Below are 25459 nucleotides of genomic sequence, written 5' to 3'. Positions count from 1 at the left end.
AGATAGATAGATAGATAAACCATTTATTCGCTTGCCACAATACACACAACTAAACAAAAAAAATAATACAAACAATAGCAACACCAAAATAAAAATTAAATAAAGAACAAAAAGCATCAATAAAAGGTAATGTGTGCTGTGTGCGTTGCAGCAAAACAAAAGGGTTCTGGCTCAGTAATACGCTCCACTCTTTCGGGTGAAGCACTGATAATTCTGCTAGAACCCAGATCACGAACGATTCACGATGTAACAAAAAAAAAACATATATATACATAAATATTTAGTAGCATGCCTATAAAATAATAATAAGTGTCGTAGTATGGATTATGTAAAAGTGTGGCGCGTGTTGGTGTATAGTACCTTATTATAACAGATGTCGAGTATAAAATGGCCTACCATAATATAAAGAGTTTGTACACATACAGACTAGATTCGGTAATCTGCAACCAAGTACCCGTGCGGTATTCCTGCAATTTGTTTATTTAAAAGGTACATTTTAAAATGAGACTTAAACGATTGCTTTGTTTTAAGGCATCTTAATGGTGGAGGGATATTATTCCAGCACTTGGTTGCGAGATACCTGAAGCAGCCCGTAAAAGCGACGGTTTTGTGTGGATGTGTTTCTAAAAGACAACGCCTGGTGGATCTAGTACCATGTCGTCTGTGGAATGAGGAAATATGTATTTTTGAGTATAAATATTCCGGTTTTTTGTCATTTAGGACACCAAATAAAAGACTTGCAAGGTGTAGGTGTCTGCGAGACGTCATATTAAGTATTGAGTTTGACGTTTAAAATAACATTTGCACCGTCTGCGCTAACAAAATTGCTGCTAACTTGGCTTGGTCTGACTCTTCAATATTTATTTTTCGCTACAATACCAGTTTTTATTGTGGGTTCGTGTGGGGATTGGAACGCCTTGCGGGCCGGATTTGGCCCGCAGGCCGAGGTTTGGAAACTCCTGATTTAATTCATCGTTCCGCAATACCTTTCAGAATTAAGTAGGTCATTTTATAAAAAAAAATGTTGCTTGATTCTCATGACAGTCATAATGATAACCTAACGGATTATTGTTATTTTTGTCTTCATGATGACCACGCTGTAGGTACTTACTCTGAAATAAAAATACAAACTTAGTGTAGCTTTGTGATAAACTTTTTTAAGTAATTTATTTATTCATGAGAGAACAAATATTAAAAAATCCCGCTAATTTGTTGGCGAGAAACAACAAATTAGACTTGAAAAAATTCTTTATTCCTCAAACTTTATTTTCCCGTGGGCCTTGTTTAATGTTTTTTTTAGAGTAGGTACAAAATATACTCTGGCAAGTCAGCTTTGTCAGTAAAAAAAGGCAGCAAATTTGAAAAATGTAGGCGCCAGAAATCAATTATCCATACCAATTTTAAATTCCGCTGCTTTTTCTAGCAAGGAAGGTGGCTTGCTAGAGTATAGTCGAGTTATCACACCCGACCGGTAATCTACACTTTTCTATAAATAAGGGAGCTCTTAGATCTTTCCTTTTCCAAGACGCTTTCTCTGAGAGGGACAAAGAAAAGTATATATTGTTTCCCTGTTCCTCTTAGCAACAAGATATTTGAAAGTGTCGCACGAAAGGATAGATGTAATAGTTGTAATAATCCCTTTAGTTACGGTGGATCCCTTCCAGCAGCTCCAGTAGCGATGAGGGATGTCCCGAGTCTTCTTGTGCCGAAGGTAGCGACGCAGCGGAGCCATCAGGTAGCACTGGAAATATAATCACAGTTTTCAGTTACCGTGACCAAAGATATATATAACTACTTAATTCTCTTTGCCGTGACGGAGTGTCTATTGAACTCGATTCCTACCGGCTTACTCATTAAGACACAGCTGAGAACTTAAACCGCGTATTCACTATCAAAATTTTGTTTAGAAACACGGTTTCAGTAACAGAAATCGAAATCCACGCGTTTCTGAAACATAGGAACAGTTGCGGTAAACACGATTATTTATCGCCAAGTTCATTGTATCTCAGACCGTCCACTAGTGAGCTGAAACATTGTTTCTGTAAACATCTGCATAGTCATAGTGTTACAGGAATAGTGTACCTACCTGACAGAATACCTACGCACCTTAAAGGTGCCATTCTAAAAATACCAAAGTACAGCAAGCCAAACAAACCCCGGCTTAGCCAGCGTATATTTTTACGCACCGCCCCTGTTAGTTACCCTAAGGATGTTGAGGTATGGCAGTTGGCAAGCTACGAAAAATACGCCTGGAGTTTGAAACTATTAAAGGTGTTGATAGATGGCGCCAGCATAGGTTTTAATTTTTGTTCTGTGATATTTGGCTTAAAGCTAGCCCTGTACATCCAGGCGATAAACTTTAAAAAATAAAAGCATTTCGCACTCTGACACTTTTCGTAAGACTGACAGGTAAACCCTATACTGGCGACAGCTGTAAAATACTGAGAGTGGCCAAAATAAAAACATAAATCAATCATTACCGTAACGCACGATGCGGAACACCGGCTGCGTCAGGTCGTGTGTTTGTGTGCGGTACTCGAGGATAGCCTCGGGACCCGAGCTGCGGGCTCCTGACGACGGTGGCTGGAAAATGTGCAGAGAATGTTAAGTCCTATCGGATTTTTTTATACCGAAACAGGTTTAAAAGTAAAAAAAAAATCACATACAGGTAGCTAGCCTATCATCCATCATCTCACAATACTTCAAGCATTCACGGTACACATGTGTGTGTGTGTTGAATGCGTGTATTGTGGCATGTGCCCATCCAGACGCAAACAGATCACACTGGGGTGCGGCCATCAGGAGCTCAATGAGCATCGTCAGTGCGCGAATATTAATTTGTTATATGTAATTATTTATATTTAACCCTTTAGTCCCTTTGATTACCAAAGACCAAAGACGCCAACTGACGTGCGTGGCTACAGGTCCAGCCCAATATCAACCGTGCACTCCGACAAAGACTTTGCTTCTTTGATCAACTCTAAGACGAGTTAGTCAAGATAACACTGCTATAGTGCTGTAACCAGTAGGTACTTACTATAAGAACAAAGGTGTTTTGCGACATGGACCGTCCTTCAGCGATGCTAGAAAGGCGCTTCTGAGCCTTACAGGCCTGCTGGCGGAAACATACGACGTTGGACATGATGGCGTCGCACTCCCAGCAGATTATTAAGCGCGTGGGTTCTTTGTTGTCGTCCTAAAATAACAATAGGATGTTAGGACTGGAATTTACGTATTAAAAATATTTTATTGAGTATACAATTCCAAGGATCCAAGTTGATCCAACATACACAGCGTTTTCGACCTTGAAAATGTTTAAGATATTTCTTTTATTTGGATTAGGATTTGGCTTCTTGGCTTACCGTGGGACTTAGTTAATTAATGTAAAAATGTCCCTATAATATTTATTTATTATCTTCAGTATGAAGTTAGTTTGTGCATTTAAATAAAAATTCTAGGATAAATAAATCTTATTGGCCAAACATTTACTTCCGTAAAAATCTTAACGCCATAGAGTTAGGAAATGGCGGCTCAATGTCCGAAATTCTTCGTGCTTGCCGTCCACTAGAAATAGAGACTTTAGTGGTAGAAATAATTGGAAAATTGAGGGGTAAAGAACAAATTATAGCTTCATAATAATAATAATAATTAAGCCTATATACGTCCTGGACACAGGCCTCCTCTCATGCACGAGATAAAAAGCTTTATAATTAATAATATGAACAAAAATAAAAAATAACTTATTAAAGATGAGCAAAATATTTAAATTTATATTTACATCTAGCCACTTCATAAGCATAAGAAATGAACTGCAAAAAGTTAATAGGCATTAAGTAGAACGAGGCACCTCGCTAGGAAATTGCCGCGCGAAGCTATTCGGTCGGTGGAGACATGCCTCGCCCGAGGCAATGCGGACGAGGCACGTCTACTCAGACCGAGCTCTTCGCGCGGCAATTTCCTCACGAGGCATTCTGCGTGGACCCGCCTAATAAATATTAAAATAATTTTAGATTCATACCGGAGAGTCGTCTTGGTCGTCACACAGTAACGAGAACAAACTGTTGCCACCCCCGTTGATCAAGCAAAGATGCAGCAATTTCTGGTCCTTCTTCATACAAATGCAACACTGCTTGGCTGGCTCAGGAGCCGGCATTTGCGGGAATTCGGACCCTGGAGTATCTACCATTTCTTCCATTTTGCCTAGTTGCGACTAAAGAAGGGTTTTTCAACTTATATTCCTTTTGAAGAATCAGTAATAAATTTCATTTGACATTCAGGACTATCTCAGGATTTGTGACTAGTAAATTGGCGTTATAAATAAAGATTTCTATTTGGATTCGTTCTTGAGTTTACATTACACTAAGTACAGTACAGTGTTTTCTGTTATGTACACATTTTTTTCCAGCTGATCGCATGTAATTAAAAATCGATAAAATTGCGTTTCGTTTTTACCACGGAGTATATAATACCTTAAATTTAGTTAATTAAAACGAAAATTTAGTTCGATATGGAATCAATATTTCATAATTTGATAAAACAAATGTTACATGGCAAAACGTAAATAATACTCCTGTCAAGGCTCTCTATTGGCGAGTAGCTGAAGCATGTGGCTATTTATAAAAAGTCTGGTTTCAGTGTTGTACTGGAGCTGTAATTATTATTTATTATTTCATAGATTCGATATTTGTAATTGTTTTTTTTTTTTTAATTTATTGTTTGTAAAAATGGACATGTAAAAGTGCCCCTGTGGCCTATTTGCTGAATAAATGTTTGATATTTGATATTTGATACTTACTTCCATCTAGTGACGAGTAGCTGAACTAAAAGTAGACATCTGCAGGAGCAGTGTTGCCACTAAATAAAAATGACATTGACACTGACAGTTTCATCACCTAACTTGCGTTGAACGTGTTTAGGATTCACATCATTCTGTAGTATTTTGATGATTAAGGCGATTTGTAAACAGCAAACATGGTTTTACTATATCAGTTACCACTCAATTCATTATCCCTTATAAAACCTCCTAAAAGTGCTTGTGCTCACTGCTGTTGACTGTTAAACTGTTAACTCGTTTCAGTGTTGAATGCAATATTTTGTAAAAATGTATGCAGTGAAAAGGGAAACCGAAGAGGTATTATGCCACGGATGCCTCAGTGCAAACCGGAGTTTATCGCCCTTGACGAATTACGAAATGTACTTCTGTCTCTTAGGAAATAAACAAACGCTAGAGGTAAGTTTTTTCAGACAGTTTTTGTTGGACCTCTTTCCGAATACTGCCATTTGCGTCATTGAATTTTGAATACTTTTGACCAACAATGCCTATGATGATGAATGCTGTCCAAATGATGCCTAAATATCGCTGTGCTCGGAGGAATTGTCTGACATGATGCCAACGGCCACTTTCTATCACCGCACCTCTGGCCTTCGGCAGGGTGTTCATCCTCACACCCTAGAGCCTAAATGGTACGCACTGTGCGGCTTAAGAGGAACTAAAGCAGATCCTGGGTTCCATAGAAGTAACTAAGGATAGCTAGAGGGGGGCGGCGGGGGCAGTCCGCCCCGGGTGTCACCCATTTAGGGGTGACACCTGACCGTGAACATCAGTAGCACCACCAATAATAATTTGTAAAACTGTGACAGTTTGCAATACTGCCATTAAGGACATAATATACAACATGCCCACAAGGAACATGAGAGATTTTGACAGTATTATTCCTGATCATATTTTTTTTTACAATTCGCCTAGTTTCAGAGTTTAAATTAGTTAATTTTATTGTTACTTAGTGCAAAACGCCTGTTTGATCGCGATTTTGCCACTATGAGACAGTCCAAATATCCTTATTGATAGATGTCAAAAAGTAACAAGTAACACTTTGCAAAAACTAGCTTTTACAAAAAAGGTTAAAATCATTTTTGGTACAAGGTTTTATCGCTGACTGTACTTTTCTTTCCACAGGCAACTAATACTCATAGAGACAATTCTAAAAACCCCAAACACAATTAGGTTGCGTTGTTTTATCATAGAGTTCCTATGGCCACCTCCTGCCTCCATCATCAGATCAGGTTGATGGTACCATAATATTGCATTTTCACCCGATTTAAATATGTAAACAAATGTTCAGTTTTTTTTTTAATACCAGTTTCAATGAAGGGAATAAGTTGAGTTAAGTTTAATTAACTTGAACATTTTTCGTCCTTTCCATTACCTCTACCGCTCCTCATTCAAAATAAATACCCGGCAAAACGGTGTTTTTTTTTCGAGTAATATTTGCGAATATTCGAAAACTGCGCAGTCGAATATTCGAATATCAGAACAGGTCGAATATTCGAATTGCTGCATAGAATGCGCACAGAGGCAACAAAGGATTATTCGTTTTTTTATATATATTTTACAATTTTGATTGATATTTGGGGTTACACCCAGAATTTCCGCACCGGTGCCACCCATGCTAGCTAAGCCATTGTGTGTTATACTTTAAAAAATATTTATTTCATATCTTTATTAACATAGAAATCTGTGTTAAAACAAAAAAAATAAAAAATAAAAAGCAATCATAAATAAATCTTATTCCTAATATAAAAATAAGAGCTATTAGGCAGAGGCTTCCATTACGAGAATAGGAGAGCATGTACCATGCTCCACTTAGCTCACCCAATAGCCACTTCAACAAAAAAAAAAAGGGCCAAGTGCAAGTCACACATTACACAAAAAACGACAAAAATATCATGTTTGTTGTGAAAATTTCAACTTTTATAATTGTTGATATGCTTGTTTTTGCTTGTATGTAAATTCCATGTTGACGTGTAAAAGTGCCCTTGTGGCCTATTTGCTGAATAAATGTTGAAGTTGAAGTTATAGAAACGCTACTTGATCGCGTATTGAGTTTTAAATTTAAGTACCTTCGACGTTTTGAGTACGGCGTTGTCAACTTGGTTTCGGAAAAGACTGGCTAAAGTTGACATCAACATTTTCTACCCGCACTTGGTGGTTCTTGGTCTTTGGCAGTCGAAAAATCGAATATCGTTAGTGTTGTGTGTCAACAGAGTAACATCCCTAGTCCGCAAAGCGTTCAAGTTGATAAACAAGACCAAGTGCGGGTAGTTCGAAAAACTCGCGCGGCTAGATGTTGATGTCATATTTAGCCAGTATTCTCCGAGACCACGGGAAATTTTAATTATTAAATTTAAGAAATTTAATTATGTTTAAAAAATCGTGAAAGTTAAATCAGATTTGTTGTTGTTCTAGGAATACAAATATCTGAATATTCTCCTATGCTGGGAGTGCCAGGCGCTGCTGCGGCGCACCCAGCGGTTCCGGAACACGCTGCAACGCGCACAGTACTTGCTATCAGTGGCTCATACTGAGCAGGTATTCTTAAAATATATACTTACTAGGCAATTTCTTCGCGCACAAAACGGCCAGTGTAGACGTGCCTCGGCCGAGGGCGACATTTACCGAGCCGCTCGGTGTCGGTTTTTCGGCATGCTCAAAGGCGCCTCAGACGTTTGCCGCGCGTCAGTATAGACGTGTTTGTTTATGGTGCCCGTGGTTATTTTGTTCACGTACTTACGTTAAAAGTTGTTAAAACATGACAATGTTGGAAAAAAAATAACGAGTGCTGCAAATTGTCGTGTCCTTCTTTTATTCGAATTGTTTTAAATAGCAAATAAAAGAAACGCAAGCCACTGCAGTCATTACGCGCGGCGCCATTTTGAACAGCTGACTGACGCCATCTTGCCGAGCAAATTGGCTCGGGTGAGGCAAACCTGTCAAAACCGAAACCGATTCTTTGGTCGTCACTACGAAAAATAACATATCTGCGCGGTCGAAAGGTTCGGCAGTTTTGTATGTTGTATAGTCTGTCAAGCCATACCCGTCAGTAGAAAAAAGCGGCAAATTTATAAAACGTTATCGTACTGATAAAGTTGTTTGATCTGCTACAGCTGCATGCTTCAATTGCCGACTTTAGCGCTAAAAGTGTTATGAACTCTTTTCACAATTGATTGAAAAAAAAAAAATACTATTTACTAAGTCCCACAGTAAGCACAATAAGGCTTGTGTTGAGGGTACTTAGACAACGATATACATAATATATAAATATTTATAAATACTAAATAAAAAAATAAATAAATAAAATTAATTAATTATGTAAATTTTGAATTGAGTTTTTTATATGTATGTAACCAGTGTGTAAACGCCATACGATAAATAAATAATAATACTTAAATACATAGAAAACACCCATGACTCAGGAACAAATTTAATATCCATGCTCATCACACAAATAAATGGGAGCGGTCGTGAAAATTCGATTTAAAGATGGTTTAAAAAAAATCTGAATTTCTTGCCGGTCCCATATTGGGACCTCCTACAATTTAGGAGGGACCTAAATCTTCTCGGGACAGAGGTGTAGGGTTAGAGCCGGCGTAGCTTTATTTGACGTTCATAAGCGCATTGTTATATGCCTACTTGTAAAATAAACTATATCTTGGTTACAGGTTTCACTAAAATCTTTATCCACATTAACACACACACACAAAGAGGAATATGACTGCAGCATAGAAGAATCCATAGCCATAGAGTCCAAAAACGAAGTAGAATTATTTATAGACAACTCAGATACACACATAAAAGAAGAAATAGAAGATAATTTGGAAATTGATAATATTGACACTTACAGTGACAATATCAAAGATGAAAATGAGTTAAAAATTATTAAAACAACAAAGAAATATAAGAAAGATACAGAAAAAAGAGAATTTAAGAAACTAGATAACGGATTGGACATGAGAAATCCTGAGAAGTATTTTAGTGAGATATGTCTGAGCGAGAAGGAGGTAGGAGAGATATTAGAGAGAGAAAGAGAGGAAGATGCCAGTCGGCCGCACAAGTGTGACGTCTGCGGGTTTTGGTTCGTGAGCAGAACTGATGTCTACGACCATAAGAAGACTATGCATAGACAGGTATATGCCCTTAGGTTTGTTACTCGTAGTATGCCTTCTTCTCATGGGTAGGGTTTTCCCCTTCTCAAATTATGCTTAGCGATGGGCAATTTCTGAAACATTTCACATATTTCCTTAACGGTGACATATAACTGTTGAAAATTACATAATTTACAGGAAATGTTTCTGATTGAAATGTTACCAAATAAATTACGCTTATAAATAAATTAATAAATATTATAGGACATTATTACACAAATTGACTAAGTCCCACAGTAAGCTCAATAAGGCTTGTGTTGAGGGTACTTAGACAATTATATATATAATATATAAATATTTATAAATACTTAAATAGATAGAAAACACCCATGACTCGGGAACAAATATCCATGCTCATCACACGAATAAATGCTCTTACCAGGATTTGAACCCGGGATCATCGGCTTCGTAGGCAGGGTAACTACCCACTAGGCCAAACTGGTCGTCTTTACACTTAAATTTCATGTAACTTATCTGCTACTTCTGACGTCAGTAGAACGAATTGTCATCGAAAAATTCGAGGTTAGATGACAGTAGCCGCGTGGGTAAGGGGTAATCGTACCCGGTTGTTATACGGTGATGGTGGTGGTGGATGGAAGTTCAAGACCAGGTTACGCTGCGCCCTATTTCCTTTTTTTTTCACATCTGCTATTTGTTTTGTTTCGTATATAAATGTCACCGTAAAATTGTAAACATTCGTCAGTTTATAATCTCGCTAGTTAAATTATAAACTGACGGTAGTTAGATTACAAACTAACCTAACCTACGTTAGATTATAAACTAACGGGTGCACAATCTGATGGTGTCATATATACTAAACATATTATGTACCTACACCTACATGATATTTCATTTTACTCTCTCATATTCTGCACTTGGCGTTTCATTCTATTAGACATGCTGTAATTCTGATATAAATAAAATTTGAACAGAAAAATTGAGACAGAAAAGCAGGCAGAGGCAGAGCTTTTAAATATATTTAAAAATATTATAGTATCTATTTCGCCCGCAGCGTCTATATCTGTTCGCTAAAAACTCGAAAACCGAAAAATAAATAAAAGAAACAAGCGAAATTTTCCATTTGAAACTTACATGAAATTTAAGTGTAAGTTTCACTTTGGAAACTTACAAGCTGCCCATCACTAATTATGCTACAATTCCAAAAATATATAGTTATATTTTATATGTACGTACATATTGATCTATAATCTCGTTGTTCCGTTGATCTCAATCTTCATAGGCATTAACTTGCCATGTCATGTCCATCTTCAAATCTTGGAAGCTAGACCCACTTCCCAATTGAGCTGAAATTTTGCATACATATGTAAATCGGATGACAATGATATGATGACATGGAGGTGCCATGGGAACTCTGTGATAAAACAACGCAAACTAATTGTGTTTGGGTTTTTTAGAATTGTCTCGATGAGTATTAGTTGCCTGTGGAAAGAAAAGTACAGTCTGCGATAAAAGCTTGTATCAAAGTGAAATATTTGTAAAAAATATTCAGTTATTTTTGCGTGTATTTCTACTATCGAATTATTTTGCCAGAGTATTAGTATTTATATCTTCAAATAAATAATAAATAGGTTATGCTAAGTAAAAAAAAAGTATAACTCTGTAACTAACTTTATTATAATAAACAGTTTTTTTTTTTAAATGAAGTGACTCATATAAAATCGATCGAACTTCACTTCAAGAAGTTCGTTTGATCATCAATTCTTTTTTTAGCGATCAAAACCAGGAAAGTGTCCCCAATGCGCTTTCCCGTACAAGTCCCTGTGGGACTTAGAGCTGCACAGCTGGCGATCTCACCCAGTCAACCGGTGCTCGCTGTGCGGACGTGTCGTGGCGAGCCGCGACAAGGGGAAGCATCTGCAGATGCATAGGTTTAGATATCGGTGTTTGAAGTGTGGAGCTGATTTTGAGTAAGTATTTTTTTGGTTTTACAAGCCTTTATTTAACTTGCCCTGTTAGTATGTATGGGACAAATCTTGCAAGTTAAATTTGACCCGCTTCCCGGTTTCCGATGAAGCTGAAAATTTGCATACATATGTAAGTCGGGTGATATCGGTTCGCGAAATTTCAGAAAGCAGACGTTAGCGTAGGGACAGTTTAAAATATCAGAAAAATATACAATAAAGGGACCTATAAAAAGCGTAAAATGGTCAAAAGAATTGCAAACCAACAATCGCGGCTACCTGTACAGGATTTTACTAATAGTAGATTGTTAACCAAGGGATGAAAGACACTCATTTCAATAGAGGTAGTTTGGCGCTCGAATAGTCCGAGGCTGAAATGAAGCTTTTCTCCTGAGTTAAACATTCTGCTTTTAAATTTTTTTTATAATAAAATAATTAGTCATTTATTGTCGCAAAAAATTAGTACATACAGCAACGGATAAGCAAACAAAAAAAGACACTCAAGCACAATAGGGTGTAAGTCCAATAGGACTTCATTGGGTTTCCATATATATATTTTTTAAATTTATTCTATAAAATATCTTACATTGAACTAAACAGAAAAGTGCCGTGAAACCCTGTCGGGTTTGTATCGACACTCCATTCGTGGATACTTTTTACAATATATAGAATAAGAGGAAACCAAAGTGCACATGTGTAAAAAAATCATGATTTGGTAGGTAGGTAGGTCATGGTTTTGTGGTGGGGAAGTACCTCCATCTTACAGAAAACCGCAGCCAAATAACACTAGACCCTACTCATAGTGTTGTGTTCCTGCGGGTAAGTAAGGTTGCCAGAGCTCAACGAGAGGGGGGGGGGGGGGCTGGTTTAGGGTCGGCAACGCGCATGTAACTCCTCTGGAGTTGCAGGCGTATATAGGCTACGGAGACTGCTTACCATCAGGCGGGCCGTATGCTTATTTGCCACCGACGTAGTATTAAAAAAAAAAAAAGGTACCGCACTGTGCTGGTCAGACAGTGGAGCTAATGAATTAAAAGGAGTGGTAAGTAGGTACTGGGAGATTGTCAAGATGAACTTAAGAGAGTGTAGGCGAGAAGCTAAAACATAAGAACATTTAATTTAAACGAATATATGTATATGCAGGCATTTATGTAAAGTTACGAATTTATTTACATTCTATTATCTCTTCTACGTCGTTGTGTTCCGTTTTATTGCGTTTATGAAAATAAAACATTTCTAGACCTACTAATTTAATTATATATCCATTTTGAGTGTCCGCGTAGTAAATTGAACAGTCTGTACACTAAAAAAATAGATACGAAAGTACAAGGTCATAAAGTTTCGGTGGGACCGAAAGGTTTGGCAGTTTTTGCGCCGAAACCGAACCTTTGGCCGAAACACGATTTTTATGCCGAAACCTGCCGAAACTTCGGTCGGACACTATTTAAAACAAATGTCTGTCAGTAGGCATATCTAAACCAAGTCACATAGTGGCAGCGTCGCAGCCAAAAAGGCGTTTTCACTAAGTTATAACACAAACACATTTTTACAAAGATTTACATTATCTCTAAAACCGATTTCAGGAAACGTATGATATTTTACGGTAACTACGGTCAAGAATACACCTTTAAAATCTGTCAGGTTTAATTGGCCCACGGTGAATATAAATAACTGTTGTTCCAGCAACAAGCATTGGTACCATCACCACGAGAAGCAGTTGCACTCCAAGTATATCTGCGCACATTGCGACCGCACTGTTAACACTAAGAAATCTTTGGAGAAGCATGTCATGTAAGTATCTACTTAACCGACTTCGTAAAACCATACAGAAATATGTAAACATAGAGCGTTCACTCCATACATCAGTTTTCTTACCAAAAGCTTTTTATTTTCGATTTTCGTTGTCAATATCATGGCAAGTAGTGAATTTATCAGTCGCTACGCTTGAAACAACAGCTTTGCCCCCTTGTAAAACAAAGTATTTCTTTTAGGTACGGTTATTAAAAAAACACTATAGGATACAAATGAAATTGATTTGGTTTGAATTACTTTAAGCAGAAATACAATACTGTTATGTATATAAATTTCGTCGAATATCACCGTTACTCGGACGAACTGAGGGCCTACCGCGAACCACGTCCGACGTGTTGCCTCCCTGTCACACTTACGTACGAATTTACAAGTGCGACAGAGGGGCAACACGTCAAACGTGGTTCGCGGTAGGCCCTCTGTTGTTACGATTTCCTCAGCCCTTGACATTGGTGGCCTTGGTCACTTTTTCTTACGTGCATGGCGCACACATACAGATTAAAACTTTTTTTTAAATCACACTTGCTCGTAAACGGTGTTATTTTATGCCAGCATATTGAGATGGTTTCTTTTAAATTAGATATATGGTTTTTATATCGTCTACTCAATTGAGTTTACTTTGATGTCTTTGATAACTTTATAAACGAATTTCACTTTCAAAATATATCTTTTAATTATTTTTTTGTGTATGTTGAAAAAATATTTAATTTTATAGCCGTTTAGATTTTTTTTTCAATCGTGGCTGAATGCCGGATAGGTCTGTGCCTTCGATGCTTAACCTGTTAAAAATTATAATATTTTAGATGAATGTTTGAAATGGCCTGTCATATAGTATTTTTAACAGGTTAAGCATCGAAGACATACCTATCCGGCATTCAGCCACAATCGAAAATTGTGTAAATATATTTTAAACTGTCAAATCCGTATTTAAGGATTATATCGATTAAAATTTAGTTGTGATGAAAAACATTGTATGCCACGGGCGAGAATATGTTAGATGACATTTTTTTATTAATGGTATCAATCGTTCAGGTTCGTTTTTAGAATCAAATGTCTATATGGGACCCATTGCATTAAAGCAATACAAAAGTCAGAAATGATAGTTAAAGTCGGACAGTCGTACTTCACTCGCGAAACGCCCCCAACAAAACGAAAAGCAAACGTGACGTCACGGTCTCCGAGAGCCCATCTTGAAGTATGATAAACATTAAAATTGCGATTTTGTCGGTGAAATATGCGTTTACGTATATATTTGCTATACAACATTTTTTTGGATATAATGTAAGGAATCGAATGGTACCCTTACTTTATTCCTTTTTGGAAATAAAATAAAACCTTTAATATTAAAACTTTCAGGTCCTATATTTTTTTATCATTTCCATATATTATTTTAATAAACACTTGCGATAAATAGTTCATTTGTTATCTATTTTAGTAGATTTCTTTATAAAATTGAACATGTGTCGCCCTCCCTACGGTATTCCGTCAGCCGGCACCACCTGCCCGCCACGTGCTCGTGCTGCGGCGCGCGCTTCCCGACGTGGGAGCGGCTGCGGCGCCACGCGCGCGACGCGCACGAGCGGACCGGGCCCGCCTACTGCGTCGAGTGCGACCGCTCCTTCCTCACCCCGGCCAAGTACCGGCGCCATCTCAGCCAGTCGCAGAGACATCGGCCGCAGAAAAAAGTTAGGTTAGAAATGTGACATTTTTTACTTGAACTTTCTGGACGGAATGCGTTTAAACACGTAGACTTCAAAAAAATTTTTTTTTTTTTTTATTGTTTACCAGTAACAATTTTTCCATATAAGAAATATCTGGTGGAACCCAAACTAGGCTAAGCCTGTATCTGTATCTGTATCTTATTAAGAAAATAAGGTGTCTTTTGTTAGAAAAACGGCTGCCATTTTAGAGTTCTCACTTACTGGACGGATTGTGTCAAAAGACATAGGTAGTAAATGTAGACCGCGCTTAGTGCGTGGAGTGTGATCATACCTTTATAACAACATTGCTAATTACAAACGCCATTTAAGCCAATCGCAGAGACATCGGCCGCAGAAAAAAGTTAGCTTAGAAACGTGACATTTCTAACTTGAAGTTTGTACTTACTGGACGGAATGCGTTTAAACACGTAGCCTTATTAAGAAAATATGGTTTGATTTGTTAGAAAAATGGCTGCCATTTCAAACTTCTCACTTACTGACCGGATTGTGTTAAAGACATAGCCTTATTTTATTAGGAAAATAAAGTCAGTATTGTTAGGAAAATGGCTGCCATTTCAAATTTCTCAATTACTGACCGGATTATGTTAAAGACATAGCCTTGTTTTATTAAGAAAATAAGGTTTGTATTTTTAGAAAAATGGTTGCCATTTCAAACTTCTTAATTACTGACCGGATTGTGTTAAAGACAGCCTTAAGAAAATAAGGTTTATTTTGTTAAAGAAATGGCTGCCATCTCTGACTTCTCATTCTTCTTCGTTATCGTAAACTTTATACATAATATACTATACAGTATATATTGTTCTAGCGTCCCATGTCCTGAGTGTGGAAAAGTGTTTTCCCGTAAAAACTACATGAACAACCACATGAAGCTGTTCCACTCCAACCAGTCCCGCCACCACTGCCCGCTGTGCGACAAGGTAACTTTATATTTGTTTAAGGGCAAATTACATCCATACTTCCTGATATCGGGCCTGAAGTCAGTCTCGATGTCGGGCCTGATAATCGTTTTTTTTTACGGAATATCAGCACTTTGTTAACAATATTTTTTAAATAAAAAAATGGTTCATATGCAAAAATATCAAACATTGAACATTTTTGGCAATAAGAGTCTAAGTATTTTTTTACATGTCAAATATTGTAAAAGATGTGCTGATATTTGGTGAAACAGGAAAATACTCTTACTCGGGCCCGATGTCGGGCTGGACATCGGGCGATAGCCAGTGTGGATGTAATTCGCCCTTTATTCATACACTGAAAATCTCCTCGCCTCGTTTATAAAAGACACAAAATGTCAAAATCACAAATGATTATAAACAACGGGTTACAGTTATAACATACGGGTGTACCGGAATGCGACCTTGATCCGGTCAGCATGTCTCTTTCTCTCTTTCACTTATAGCTGCGTCCTTAACGGACGTATGGCGGAGTACCTTCCACTCGTTCGAACAGGCTCCGGACCTAGGTCGCAGACGTTGTACGGTAAGCCCCTCTGTTAGCTTTTAAATTTGACAGACGTTTATGAATTAGGAATAACCTTAAGTGCTAATTACATCCACTCTTTTTCAGGCCTGATATCAGACCCGATTTCGGTACCGAGCAAGAGTATTTTTCCGTTTCACCAAATATCAGCACATCGTTTACAATATTTGAAATGTAAAAAAATGGTTCATATACAAAAATATCAAACATTGAATATTTCTGGCAATTAGAGACAAAGTATTTATTACATGACAAATATTGTTAACGATGTGCTGATATTCCGTGAAACGGAAAACGATTATCAGGCCGATATCGGAAAGTGTGGATGTAATTGGTGCTTTACTACGGCACTCAATAAAATGTTAAATAAGGATCAAATATCTACAGGGTCCAATTTTTAAACGGGGCACTAAAGGCTAGAGGATAAAGGATACGTTATGGTTGAATTCACGACAATAGAGAGTATTACTGCAATGTTCTGCCGCCAGAGTTCCGCACTAGCATGTCGTAAACCATTGAGTAACTTAGACATACTGTGCCTAGAACTGTTTTTTGACAAGTTTTCACAGATAATAAAATATGCATCAAGTTGGTTTGTTTACAAAGGGCCTACCGGGAGACGCGAAAATCGAAATTTAGTTATCTGCCTCTTCATCGCTCACATATGCAAGAGTGATAGAGAGGATAGATAACGAAATGTCGATTTTCTTGTTTCGCGGTAGACCCTCAGATTGTGATGGATTGTGGTAGTGGCGCCCCCTAAGCAGAGTTTCGCGTAATATTCCCTATTGTGGAATTGTCAATTCTGTCATATTTATATCAATCGGTTCTGTTTGTGTCTAGTATCAAAAAATTTTTGGAGTCCAACATAGCTTAAGACCCTAGAAAAGCCGCAAATTAAAGAAAATGTTTTGAATGATCGGCTGCAGTACTTCGTGAACGGCTGGGGGCTGCGCACGCACCACAAGTTCGTCCACGAGAAGATCCCGCTGCCGAAGACGAAGATCTGCAGCGTGTGCGGCCGCGGCTTCGGAGTAAGTGCTTATGGCGTCTCTTTATATAGGTATACATGTAGCGGATAAATTGTGGCTATGGGGAAAAATAGCGTTATGAATAATTGACAGTAATTAAAGACAAATACCTAGATGTAACTCGCGGCAAAGCAGTAGACCGTTGAAGTACAAGGGCCTCTTATAATGCTATCCTGGTGCTGGTAGTTTGACAGGAATATTACAATGAATAAGGCCAGATAAATTACGATGGCGAGCGCGAGGAAACATACAATTGATATGCCGCTAAGGGAGGGACGTGGGCCAACATTACTTAATTCTCTAATACGCGACCGCGAAATAACGAAATACGAGATTTTGGCCAAAATCTGAAGTTATTTAGTGCACTCATAATACCGGAGGGGAGTCGTTATCCATGGAGATACTGGTACTGGTAGTAGCAGACGGATTGCAGTTTGAAGGCGGCAGGGGTTCGTCAAGCCCTAACTTTATTAAGTCAAGGCGAGAACAGCCTGCGGCAGCCGGTACCCTGGGAGTGGGCCTGCGTGAAAGGCCTTGGGGTCGTCAAGAAGCGGACAGCGCTGCCTGACACACAGCCCGCAGGCCGGAGCTGTGCCCTCCAGCGAAGGACAACGTTAACACGCTGCACTGCAGAGTTGGTGCGGGGAGCACGATCACTCGTCATGCCCAAATCGAAGAGCGGCGTTTGATGCACTGGTTCACGCATTTCACTCTTGCGCCTTACGCGCGGCCATAACCGCACATCATACTGTGGTTTCCCACCGGTCAAGCCAGAAGCCATTGCTCGAACTGCTCTCTTTTGCATCGAGAACACTCGCTGCCAGTCCGAAGCTCGGCCCCATAGCTCGGTGCCGTACGTTAGCAGCGAGTGGACCGTTGCAAAGTTATCTTCGCGCACCGCAGTCAGCCCGGCGGTGCGCGCCCAGTTGTTACTAGTGGTAACTTCTGGAATTTTTTCCCCACCTTTTATCAGTGGTGTTTGGTTTTTTTTTGGAAATTTATGGCCTGGATGCCAGCCCTTAAAGCTAAATTTCATAGAAGCCAGGGTTGGGCAAAATATGCTGCCTTCATCGTATTTGAAATACAAATTACAAAATACATTAAAAATTTAATTTGTAATATAAAATACAAAATACAAAAATGCTCCTGTTCAAAATAAAAAATACATAAAAAATAAAACAAATAAATAAATATAAAATACATTTTACGATTTTTTGAAACTTAGCTGCCGATACTTTTTGCAGGTTTTTATGAATTGAAGAAGGAATTTCCTTCCATAAAACGTATTACCTATAAGCTGCCTATAAGTATGTATTAGCTAGGAATATAATAAGATTTTTTGGCAATTGCCCTAATAAATATTATACATTTTTTAACGTAATAAATATTATACGTAACGCTTTGGCGTAAGCTGTAATGTTATGATAACTTCAATAAATAAATGTTGAGTTTTATCGGGCTTTCGCCATTCTGTTGAAAGTTTAATTAGAAATATTACTAAAATGCAAATAACTTATTAGCCGACTATGGCAAAACCAAAAGATTTTATCAGTCTGGAACTGGATTATAAGATTTGTATTCTTCTGTAACGTCGAAACAATTGAGTCGATTTTGAGAGAGTTTGTCCCCGCTCAACGTGACCTGGCCGCCGCCGCGTGTGGCGGGGACAGATGGGGATGATTCATATGAATGCACCTAATAAAACACTCTCTAAAATCCATATGGATGTATCCTTATGGTAAGTAAGTAAGTAAAGTAAGTAAATATTCTTTATTGCACCACAAAGAAGACAAATTTAAAAAAACAGATTTACAATGTAAAGAAAGGTAGCAACAGGCGGTCTTATCGCTGTAAGCGATCTCTTCCAGACAACCTTAGGGTAGCAGGATATAAAGAACAGTAAGTTTTTAGAACAGGTAGTGCACGAATGGTATGTGAATATACCGAATAAGGTGTAAATCGAAGAGCAGATTTTATTCGGGTGACGAAGGCCTTTTTTAAGCCGACTTTGACATAAAGGAAACTGAACGTTTTGCTTGTTTTCTTAGTTTTTTTTTTCAAATCGCAGACGAACCGCGTGCTAGAGAACCACATGCGTACACACACGGGCGAGCGTCCGTTCTCGTGCGCGCGCTGCCCCGCCGCCTTCGCGCAGCGCGTCGCGCTCAAGGCGCACCTCGCCGCCATACACAAGGAGAAGTAACGGAGTCTGTAAGGCCTCTCCACGTGCACGTGAATCATTTCATATACTTTTCAGTACTTCAGTAAGGTCATAAGTTCTGTGTAATATAAAGCTTTTAACTATGGAATGTAGAGGTAAGGAATGAAATCTCCATGTACCAAAAAGTGTCCTTTAAATAACCTTAAATTGTGGCGCTACAATACGTAGAATATTTGAAAAAAAATCAAATCATAGACATCGCACTTTACACCGTCAAAAGCTACTCTGGAGAGTTTTGTAACTATTATTTTATAGCTGACAGCTGTACACTTTTGCAACAGTTCTGCCTATGAAGATTTCATTCCTTACCTCTACCTTCCATACTTTTAACCTTTCGTATGATCTTGTCAAAAATTTGCCATTTATAATTTGAATATATATATATAGAGCATAACTGCTCCCAGACATACCAAAGGTTAATAAAAAATGTTTGCCATGATTTGAAAGCTTGTTTTATACTGATCAAAATGTAATATAATTCATTTATAATTTAGATCGCGACTTTATTTACAAAAGCGAGTAAAAATCAGTGTCGCACTTATTTATTTAATCTTTATTGCACATAACGCACTGTACAATAGGCGAATTTAATGCCGTAAGGCATCCCCTACCAGTCAACCTTTAGGCAAAGCAGATAAGTTGTAGGCGGTGCAAAAACATTAGGTATAGGTGATACAATTGATACATGTACGAACACAATACAGTCATAAGAAATATACAAACATAAACATACATATATATAAATAATATTGATACAAATACATATACTCACATATATATACATATATATATATGAAATCCGATGAACTTGCAAAGCAGAAACATTAAGATTTTCCAGTAATGCCAGCAAAGTGCTCACTCAAGGACACATTAATAAAATAGGTACAATTGTTTATTTGTATGAACATACTTTTATTAGACCGTTATTTTATTACCAGCATATAGTTCTCCGACAAGTCTGTACTACAGCTATCACCCTTCAAACTTGTATTTTTTAGTGACCCGCTAATTTTTGACTGCGATCCAACGAGTAAATTGAACACACACACACACACATAAGTAAAACGCGTACAGTTGCAATTCTGGCAGTCCAATACGCATGAATAACATATTTTAAGAAAATTAAAAATCCAACTTTTGCTTTATGTAAGATTTTACCATGTAAAAAAGATACATAAATAAGTATGCAAAATCACCTTGATATGGTCGCGTATTTTTTGCATGTTTTTTTATAACATTTTTTCCGAATATTACACAGAATTATGCAAAACTGAGATAGCAAATTATGTTAAATTATATTGTAAGTAATTCAGCATTAAATAAGTTTTCTACCCATATATATGAATAATAAAGGATCTGTGCCTATAGCTTTTTTATCAGTCAAAACCTTTGTGACAGAACTTATGACCTGACTAAGTACATACTTAATGGTTTTTGTTACCTAGGTAGGTACATATTTTTGGTGGGTAGGAATAATGTAAAATTATGAATGAAGTCAAATAAATACTTCTGGATAAATAATCTTGGACTTATTTACTAACCACAATTTATAATAGGCTATTTTACTACCAAGTCAAATCTGCTACTATTGACAATTATCATGGTACGAGAGAGATGTACCTATGGCGTGACGTCACAATATATTGAATAGAATTCACCTCCTTAAAGGGCTGTGCACACCGGATGCGTGTGCGTTGTAATATACAGATCCTTGTAAGAAACGGCACACCGCTTGCGTGACGTGCGCGTACAGTCAGCATCAAAAGTAGCGGATCAAATAACGCTTCATAAGTATCTACCATTCTGTAACAGCTTAACAAAAAGTGATGCCTTTGATATAGAACAACTAAGACTGTAAAAGATATACTTTTGAACATGAAACTTAGAAATTTGTCTATATTTGAAATAGTTATCCGGGATGTCAGATACTTTTGGCGCGTTGTTTCATCCGCTACTATTGATGCTGACTGTACACGTACACGGCTCCAGATTTCAAAGTACGCGCACAAGCAGCCGGTGTGCAGACCTTTTAGCTGAAAACAATTGAAAGCGCAAAAATTGTATTTCCTCTGTAATGTAAACGCGAAACATTTAATACTAACCTGCCAATAGGGAGTATCTCTGCAATAATCTGCCGCCAGAGTGTAGCACTAGCACAAACCGTAACGTAAACCATAGAATAAATTATATATTTTATTTGAAGGATTGCTTTCAAATAGGATATGATCATTGATCATTTCTATGATAGTCTTTTTTAATATATTTTTTTTTTTTTTATTATAGGACATTATTACACAAATTGACTAAGTCCCACAGTAAGCTCAATAAGGCTTGTGTTGAGGGTACTTAGATAACGATATATATAATATATAAATATTTATAAATACTTAAATACATAGAAAACATCCATGACTCAGGAACAAATATCCATTGCTCATCACACGAATAAATGCCCTTACCAGGATTTGAACCCGGGACCATCGGCTTCATAGGCAGGGTCACTACCCACTAGGCCAGACCGGTCGTCTACTCTAGTCTAATTGTGACGATTATTTAAGTAACCTGTGATGCTGTTATAACAACCATTTTAACAAATTTGGCGTAGGTATATGATCATAAGGTGAGGGGGGCGAAGCACGCCTTTAACCTCTTGAACGCCAGACGGCGAAGGAATATGCCGCGCCCCGGACACCAGGCACACGCGATTATTTAAGCGAAACTGAACTCTATGGAGTTCCGCGAAATTTCCTATTCAATTGGCGAAGCTGTCGGCTGTAGCCGACGTTGGCGTCCTTGGCAAGACTTTCCGATGACGGCCAGAGCCGACTGTGGCGGTCAATAGGTTAACCCGCGAGCCTCCCGCGCGCGCGCCCTCCCCCCGCCTCCTCCAAATCACGTAATCGTGTTTACGCGGATGTCGTCGCCGGTCCGGTAAACGGTACTGAAGAGCGAGCGACTCGCAAGGAGAAGCTCCCTGTTGCTAGTGTGGATGAGGAGGAGTTCACACTGGTATCAAGAAAGAAGAAGGCGCGCACGGCGCCTCGTAAGACTCAGTGTGGTACCGCCGAACCGGCTAATTCTGGCTTGCGGATTGCTACACCGAGTAAGGCGCTGTACGTATCGCGCTTGCATTACACCGCCACGGCTGCTGAAGTGGTGGAGTATGTACACCAGAAGACCGGCTACACGCTGAGGGTGTTCCAGCTTCGATCGCGCCATTACGTGCATTTCAACTCTTTTGTTGTGCGCGTGCCGCGACCGCTGCAGGGGACCATCGAATGTGCCGACTTCTGGCCGAAGGGTGTCGTGTTTCGGAGGTTCCGGGGCAAACTGCCGAATCCGACACAAGAGCAGCCGATTCAACGGAGCCACGCCGTTTTGTCGCCTAAATAGTGTTTAGTTGTAATTTTATAAAATGTATATGTATGTTAGTCTGTAAGGTATTTGTAATATGGGCCTTGTTGCCTGAATCAAATTTTAAATAAAATAAATAAATTAATTAATATATCGAAAACTGCATATAGGATACTAGTACAGTACAATCTCACTAATGCAGATACAAGAGAGCCGGATTACTGAAAAATTCGGATTAGGTACTGGAAGTTCGAGCAAATCTGCTTATTAGATTGATGTTTTTAGTATTTCGTAGCAATACACTATACTAATAATTTGACGACCGGTCTGGCCTAGTGGGTAGTGACCCTGCCTATGAAGCCGATGGTCCCGGGTTCAAATCCCGGTAAGGGCATTTATTCGTGTGATGAGCATGGATATTTGTTCCTGAGTTATGGGTGTTTTCTATGTATTTAAGTATTTATTTTTATATATTATATAATGTCTAAGTACCCTCAACACAAGCTATTGGGCTTACTGTGGGACTTAGTCAATTTGTGTAATAATGTCCTATAATATTTATTTATTTATATTTATAAGATCCTAGATTCAGCACATAGTAAATTTGTACATAGAATGATCACTTGTACCCTATTACCCCTGCTAGTGGCGCCCCCTACGCAGAGTTTTGCGTAATATTCCCTATTCCAATGTATATCGCTCGGGCGTATTATTGCCGTCCTGTCTCGCCCATGATGCCGACCATCAATACCATGGCGCGAGCGGGACAGCAATACAATTATGGGCATACGACAGAGATGGGTAATGGCGGCTCGATGTACGGAATGTTCGTGCTCAAGGTTCTTTCTTTGTAGGTAGTAAAAATTTCTACAAATATATTATTTCCACCACACCAAATGGTACCTAATGGCCCTCTTGATTGTTCAATAACAATAACTAATGAGAAAGTTGCATTTTGTCCACATGTGGGACAAAGTAATCAGATGCAAATTTTGAGTTGTTTCCTTATGTTAGCTGGTAAAATTGACTTAAGTCATTTTTTTTTATTACGTTCATATTTTATATGGTTTGATTTTTTGGGTATTTCATAGTATATTCTTCGTGTTGGTGTGGTGAAAAATGTTGAGTTTCACTCGGAGGCAGTTTGTTTAACCCTCGCAACGCTCAAGATCCCACTTCTCGAACCACTCGCTACGCTCATGGTTCAATTTTGCGATCTTTCGCTTGCTCGGGTATCAATATTAGCACGAGCGGTTAAACAACAACTTTGCCCCCTTGTAAAACAAATAACTATTGTATATTTGTAAACTGGCAATGATTCTGGTCATGTAAATAAAAATACATATTTTTGTCAACTCTTTAGTTTTATTTATAGTAAAAATAATTATGATACATAATGTAAAACTCAGCCTTCTTATCCTAGCCTATCATTAATATAATGAATGTATTCGAGGGTCAGGTTATCTAGCTCTACTATCTAAAATACGTTTAAAACGGATCACACAAGCTAATTAGGTCGAATATCGCTAGACATGTTTCGATACGACCGATTCTTTGCAGCAAACACCTGGGGGAGACATGTTAAGCGATATTAGACCTAATAGGCGCGATTGATCAAGTTATAAAAATATTTTACTGTACATATAGTGCTACTTTCCCGCACGCGTGCGGGAACCAGCATATGTCGAAACTTTAAAGAGCCATATGTACTGTAAAACGTTGTACGATACATTTGCGAATAGGTAATTAGCAACTAGTGTCGATTTAAAACACTCACTGCGGTCGTGTTTTAATTTATCAGCACTCGTTGCGAATTTCCTTTTTTTCTACACTTAATCGTAAAATTCATGTCTCAGTTTCACGGGAGTTTTCTGGTTAACTATAGATCTTTCCAGAAATTAAATACAGAACAATCAACAGACAATAGAAATATGGGCCATTTAAGAGCCCATCAACGTGCTCACTAGCGCCACTGCTAAATAATTGCGATTATTTAAATTTAACGATAGATATTTAAAAAGTTTTTGGCAAAAATTTCATTTTTGGTACAAGCTTTTATCGCTGACTGTACTTTTCTTTCCACAGGCAACTAATACTCATCGAGCAATATCTAAAAACCCCAAACAATTAGGTTGCGTTGTTTTATCACAGAATTCCTATGTCCACCTCTTGTCTCCATCATCAGATCAGCTTGATGGTACCATAATATTGCATTGTCACCCGACTTACATATGTATGCAAATTTTCAGCTCAATCGGAAACCGGGAAGTGGATCAAATTTAACTTGCAAGATTTGATTACAAACAGACAACAGTCAGGTGAAAGTAAATAAAAGCTTGTAACAAAATACAGTACGTAGCGCCCCCCTTTTTTAAACGTATATCGTTAAATTTAAACAACCACAATTCTTTTCCAGTGGCGCTAGTGAGCACGTTGATGGGCTCTTAATTAAAAATTGTACACTACTTTTTTTTAAATACTATTTCTATAGTTCGTGCCATCCACGATGACAATACGTGTCAAGGCGCGCGTCGTGAATGCCACGATCTATACTCATCACGAGCTCTCGATTCTTGTCTTCCTCGCGCTGTCCCGGCATTTTGCCACGGCTCATGGGAGCCTGGGGTCCGCTTGACAACTAATCCCAAGATTTGGCGTAGGCACTAGTTTTTACGAAAGCGACTGCCATCCGACCTTCCAACCCAGAGGGTAAACTAGGCCTTGTTGGGATTAGTCCGGTTTCCTCACGATGTTTTCCTTCACCGAAAAGCGACTGGTAAATATCGAATGATATGTACATACGTTCCGAAAAAGTACGAGCCGGGCTTTGAACCCGCGATCTCCGGATTGAAAGTCGCACGCTCTTACTGCAGTTACCGCTAGGCAGAGACGTTAATGCACCGAGAACTGTAACCCGTTACGGTTTACGATTCGATTTGT

The 25459-nt window shown here is 38.4% G+C and overlaps 2 protein-coding genes across 3 annotated transcripts; one reads left to right on the top strand and one right to left on the bottom strand.

The window, feature by feature from the left end:
• Nucleotides 1-1203: 1203 nt before the first annotated feature.
• On the bottom strand, nt 1204-4462 carry LOC133532667 (uncharacterized). Its single transcript, XM_061871430.1, has 4 exons — nt 4019-4462; nt 3038-3196; nt 2481-2583; nt 1204-1741 (listed from the first exon to the last, which is right to left on the bottom strand). Exons 1-4 carry the CDS (start codon nt 4193-4195, stop codon nt 1641-1643), a joined length of 540 nt encoding a protein of 179 aa, XP_061727414.1. The 5' UTR covers nt 4196-4462; the 3' UTR covers nt 1204-1640.
• Nucleotides 4463-4891: 429 nt separating this feature from the next.
• On the top strand, nt 4892-20686 carry LOC133532741 (gastrula zinc finger protein XlCGF58.1-like). 2 transcript variants are annotated; one of them, XM_061871525.1, is made up of 9 exons: nt 4892-5230; nt 7247-7369; nt 8500-8964; nt 10714-10910; nt 12588-12695; nt 14203-14403; nt 15240-15351; nt 16843-16947; nt 19013-20686. In XM_061871525.1, exons 1-9 carry the CDS (start codon nt 5084-5086, stop codon nt 19145-19147), a joined length of 1593 nt encoding a protein of 530 aa, XP_061727509.1. In that variant the 5' UTR covers nt 4892-5083; the 3' UTR covers nt 19148-20686. The 2 variants fall into 2 exon arrangements, with proteins under 2 accessions (XP_061727509.1, XP_061727510.1); XM_061871526.1 differs by lacking the exon at nt 14203-14403 and having other exon boundaries at nt 4898-5230.
• The last annotated feature ends 4773 nt before the right edge of the window (nt 20687-25459 follow it).

This window comes from Cydia pomonella, chromosome 27 (assembly GCF_033807575.1).
Source record: "Cydia pomonella isolate Wapato2018A chromosome 27, ilCydPomo1, whole genome shotgun sequence".
Lineage (NCBI taxonomy): Eukaryota > Metazoa > Arthropoda > Insecta > Lepidoptera > Tortricidae > Cydia > Cydia pomonella.
Note: the sequence above shows the minus strand (reverse complement) of the source record. Positions and strands in the feature narration are given on the sequence as shown.

Bases quoted from the DNA above. Each gene is read 5' to 3' on its own strand.
- LOC133532667 (XM_061871430.1), bottom strand. From the start codon at position 4,195: ATGGAAGAAATGGTAGATACTCCAGGGTCCGAATTCCCGCAAATGCCG. The intron at 2,584-3,037 runs GTAAGTACCTAC...CACATTTTCCAG, and splicing joins AAAACACCTTTGTTCTTATA to CCACCGTCGTCAGGAGCCCG. The intron at 1,742-2,480 runs GTAATGATTGAT...TTATATTTCCAG, and splicing joins GTTCCGCATCGTGCGTTACG to TGCTACCTGATGGCTCCGCT.
- LOC133532741 (XM_061871525.1), top strand. From the start codon at position 5,084: ATGCAATATTTTGTAAAAATGTATGCAGTGAAAAGGGAAACCGAAGAG. The intron at 8,965-10,713 runs GTATATGCCCTT...TTCTTTTTTTAG, and splicing joins AGAAGACTATGCATAGACAG to CGATCAAAACCAGGAAAGTG. The intron at 12,696-14,202 runs GTAAGTATCTAC...GTATTCCGTCAG, and splicing joins TCTTTGGAGAAGCATGTCAT to CCGGCACCACCTGCCCGCCA.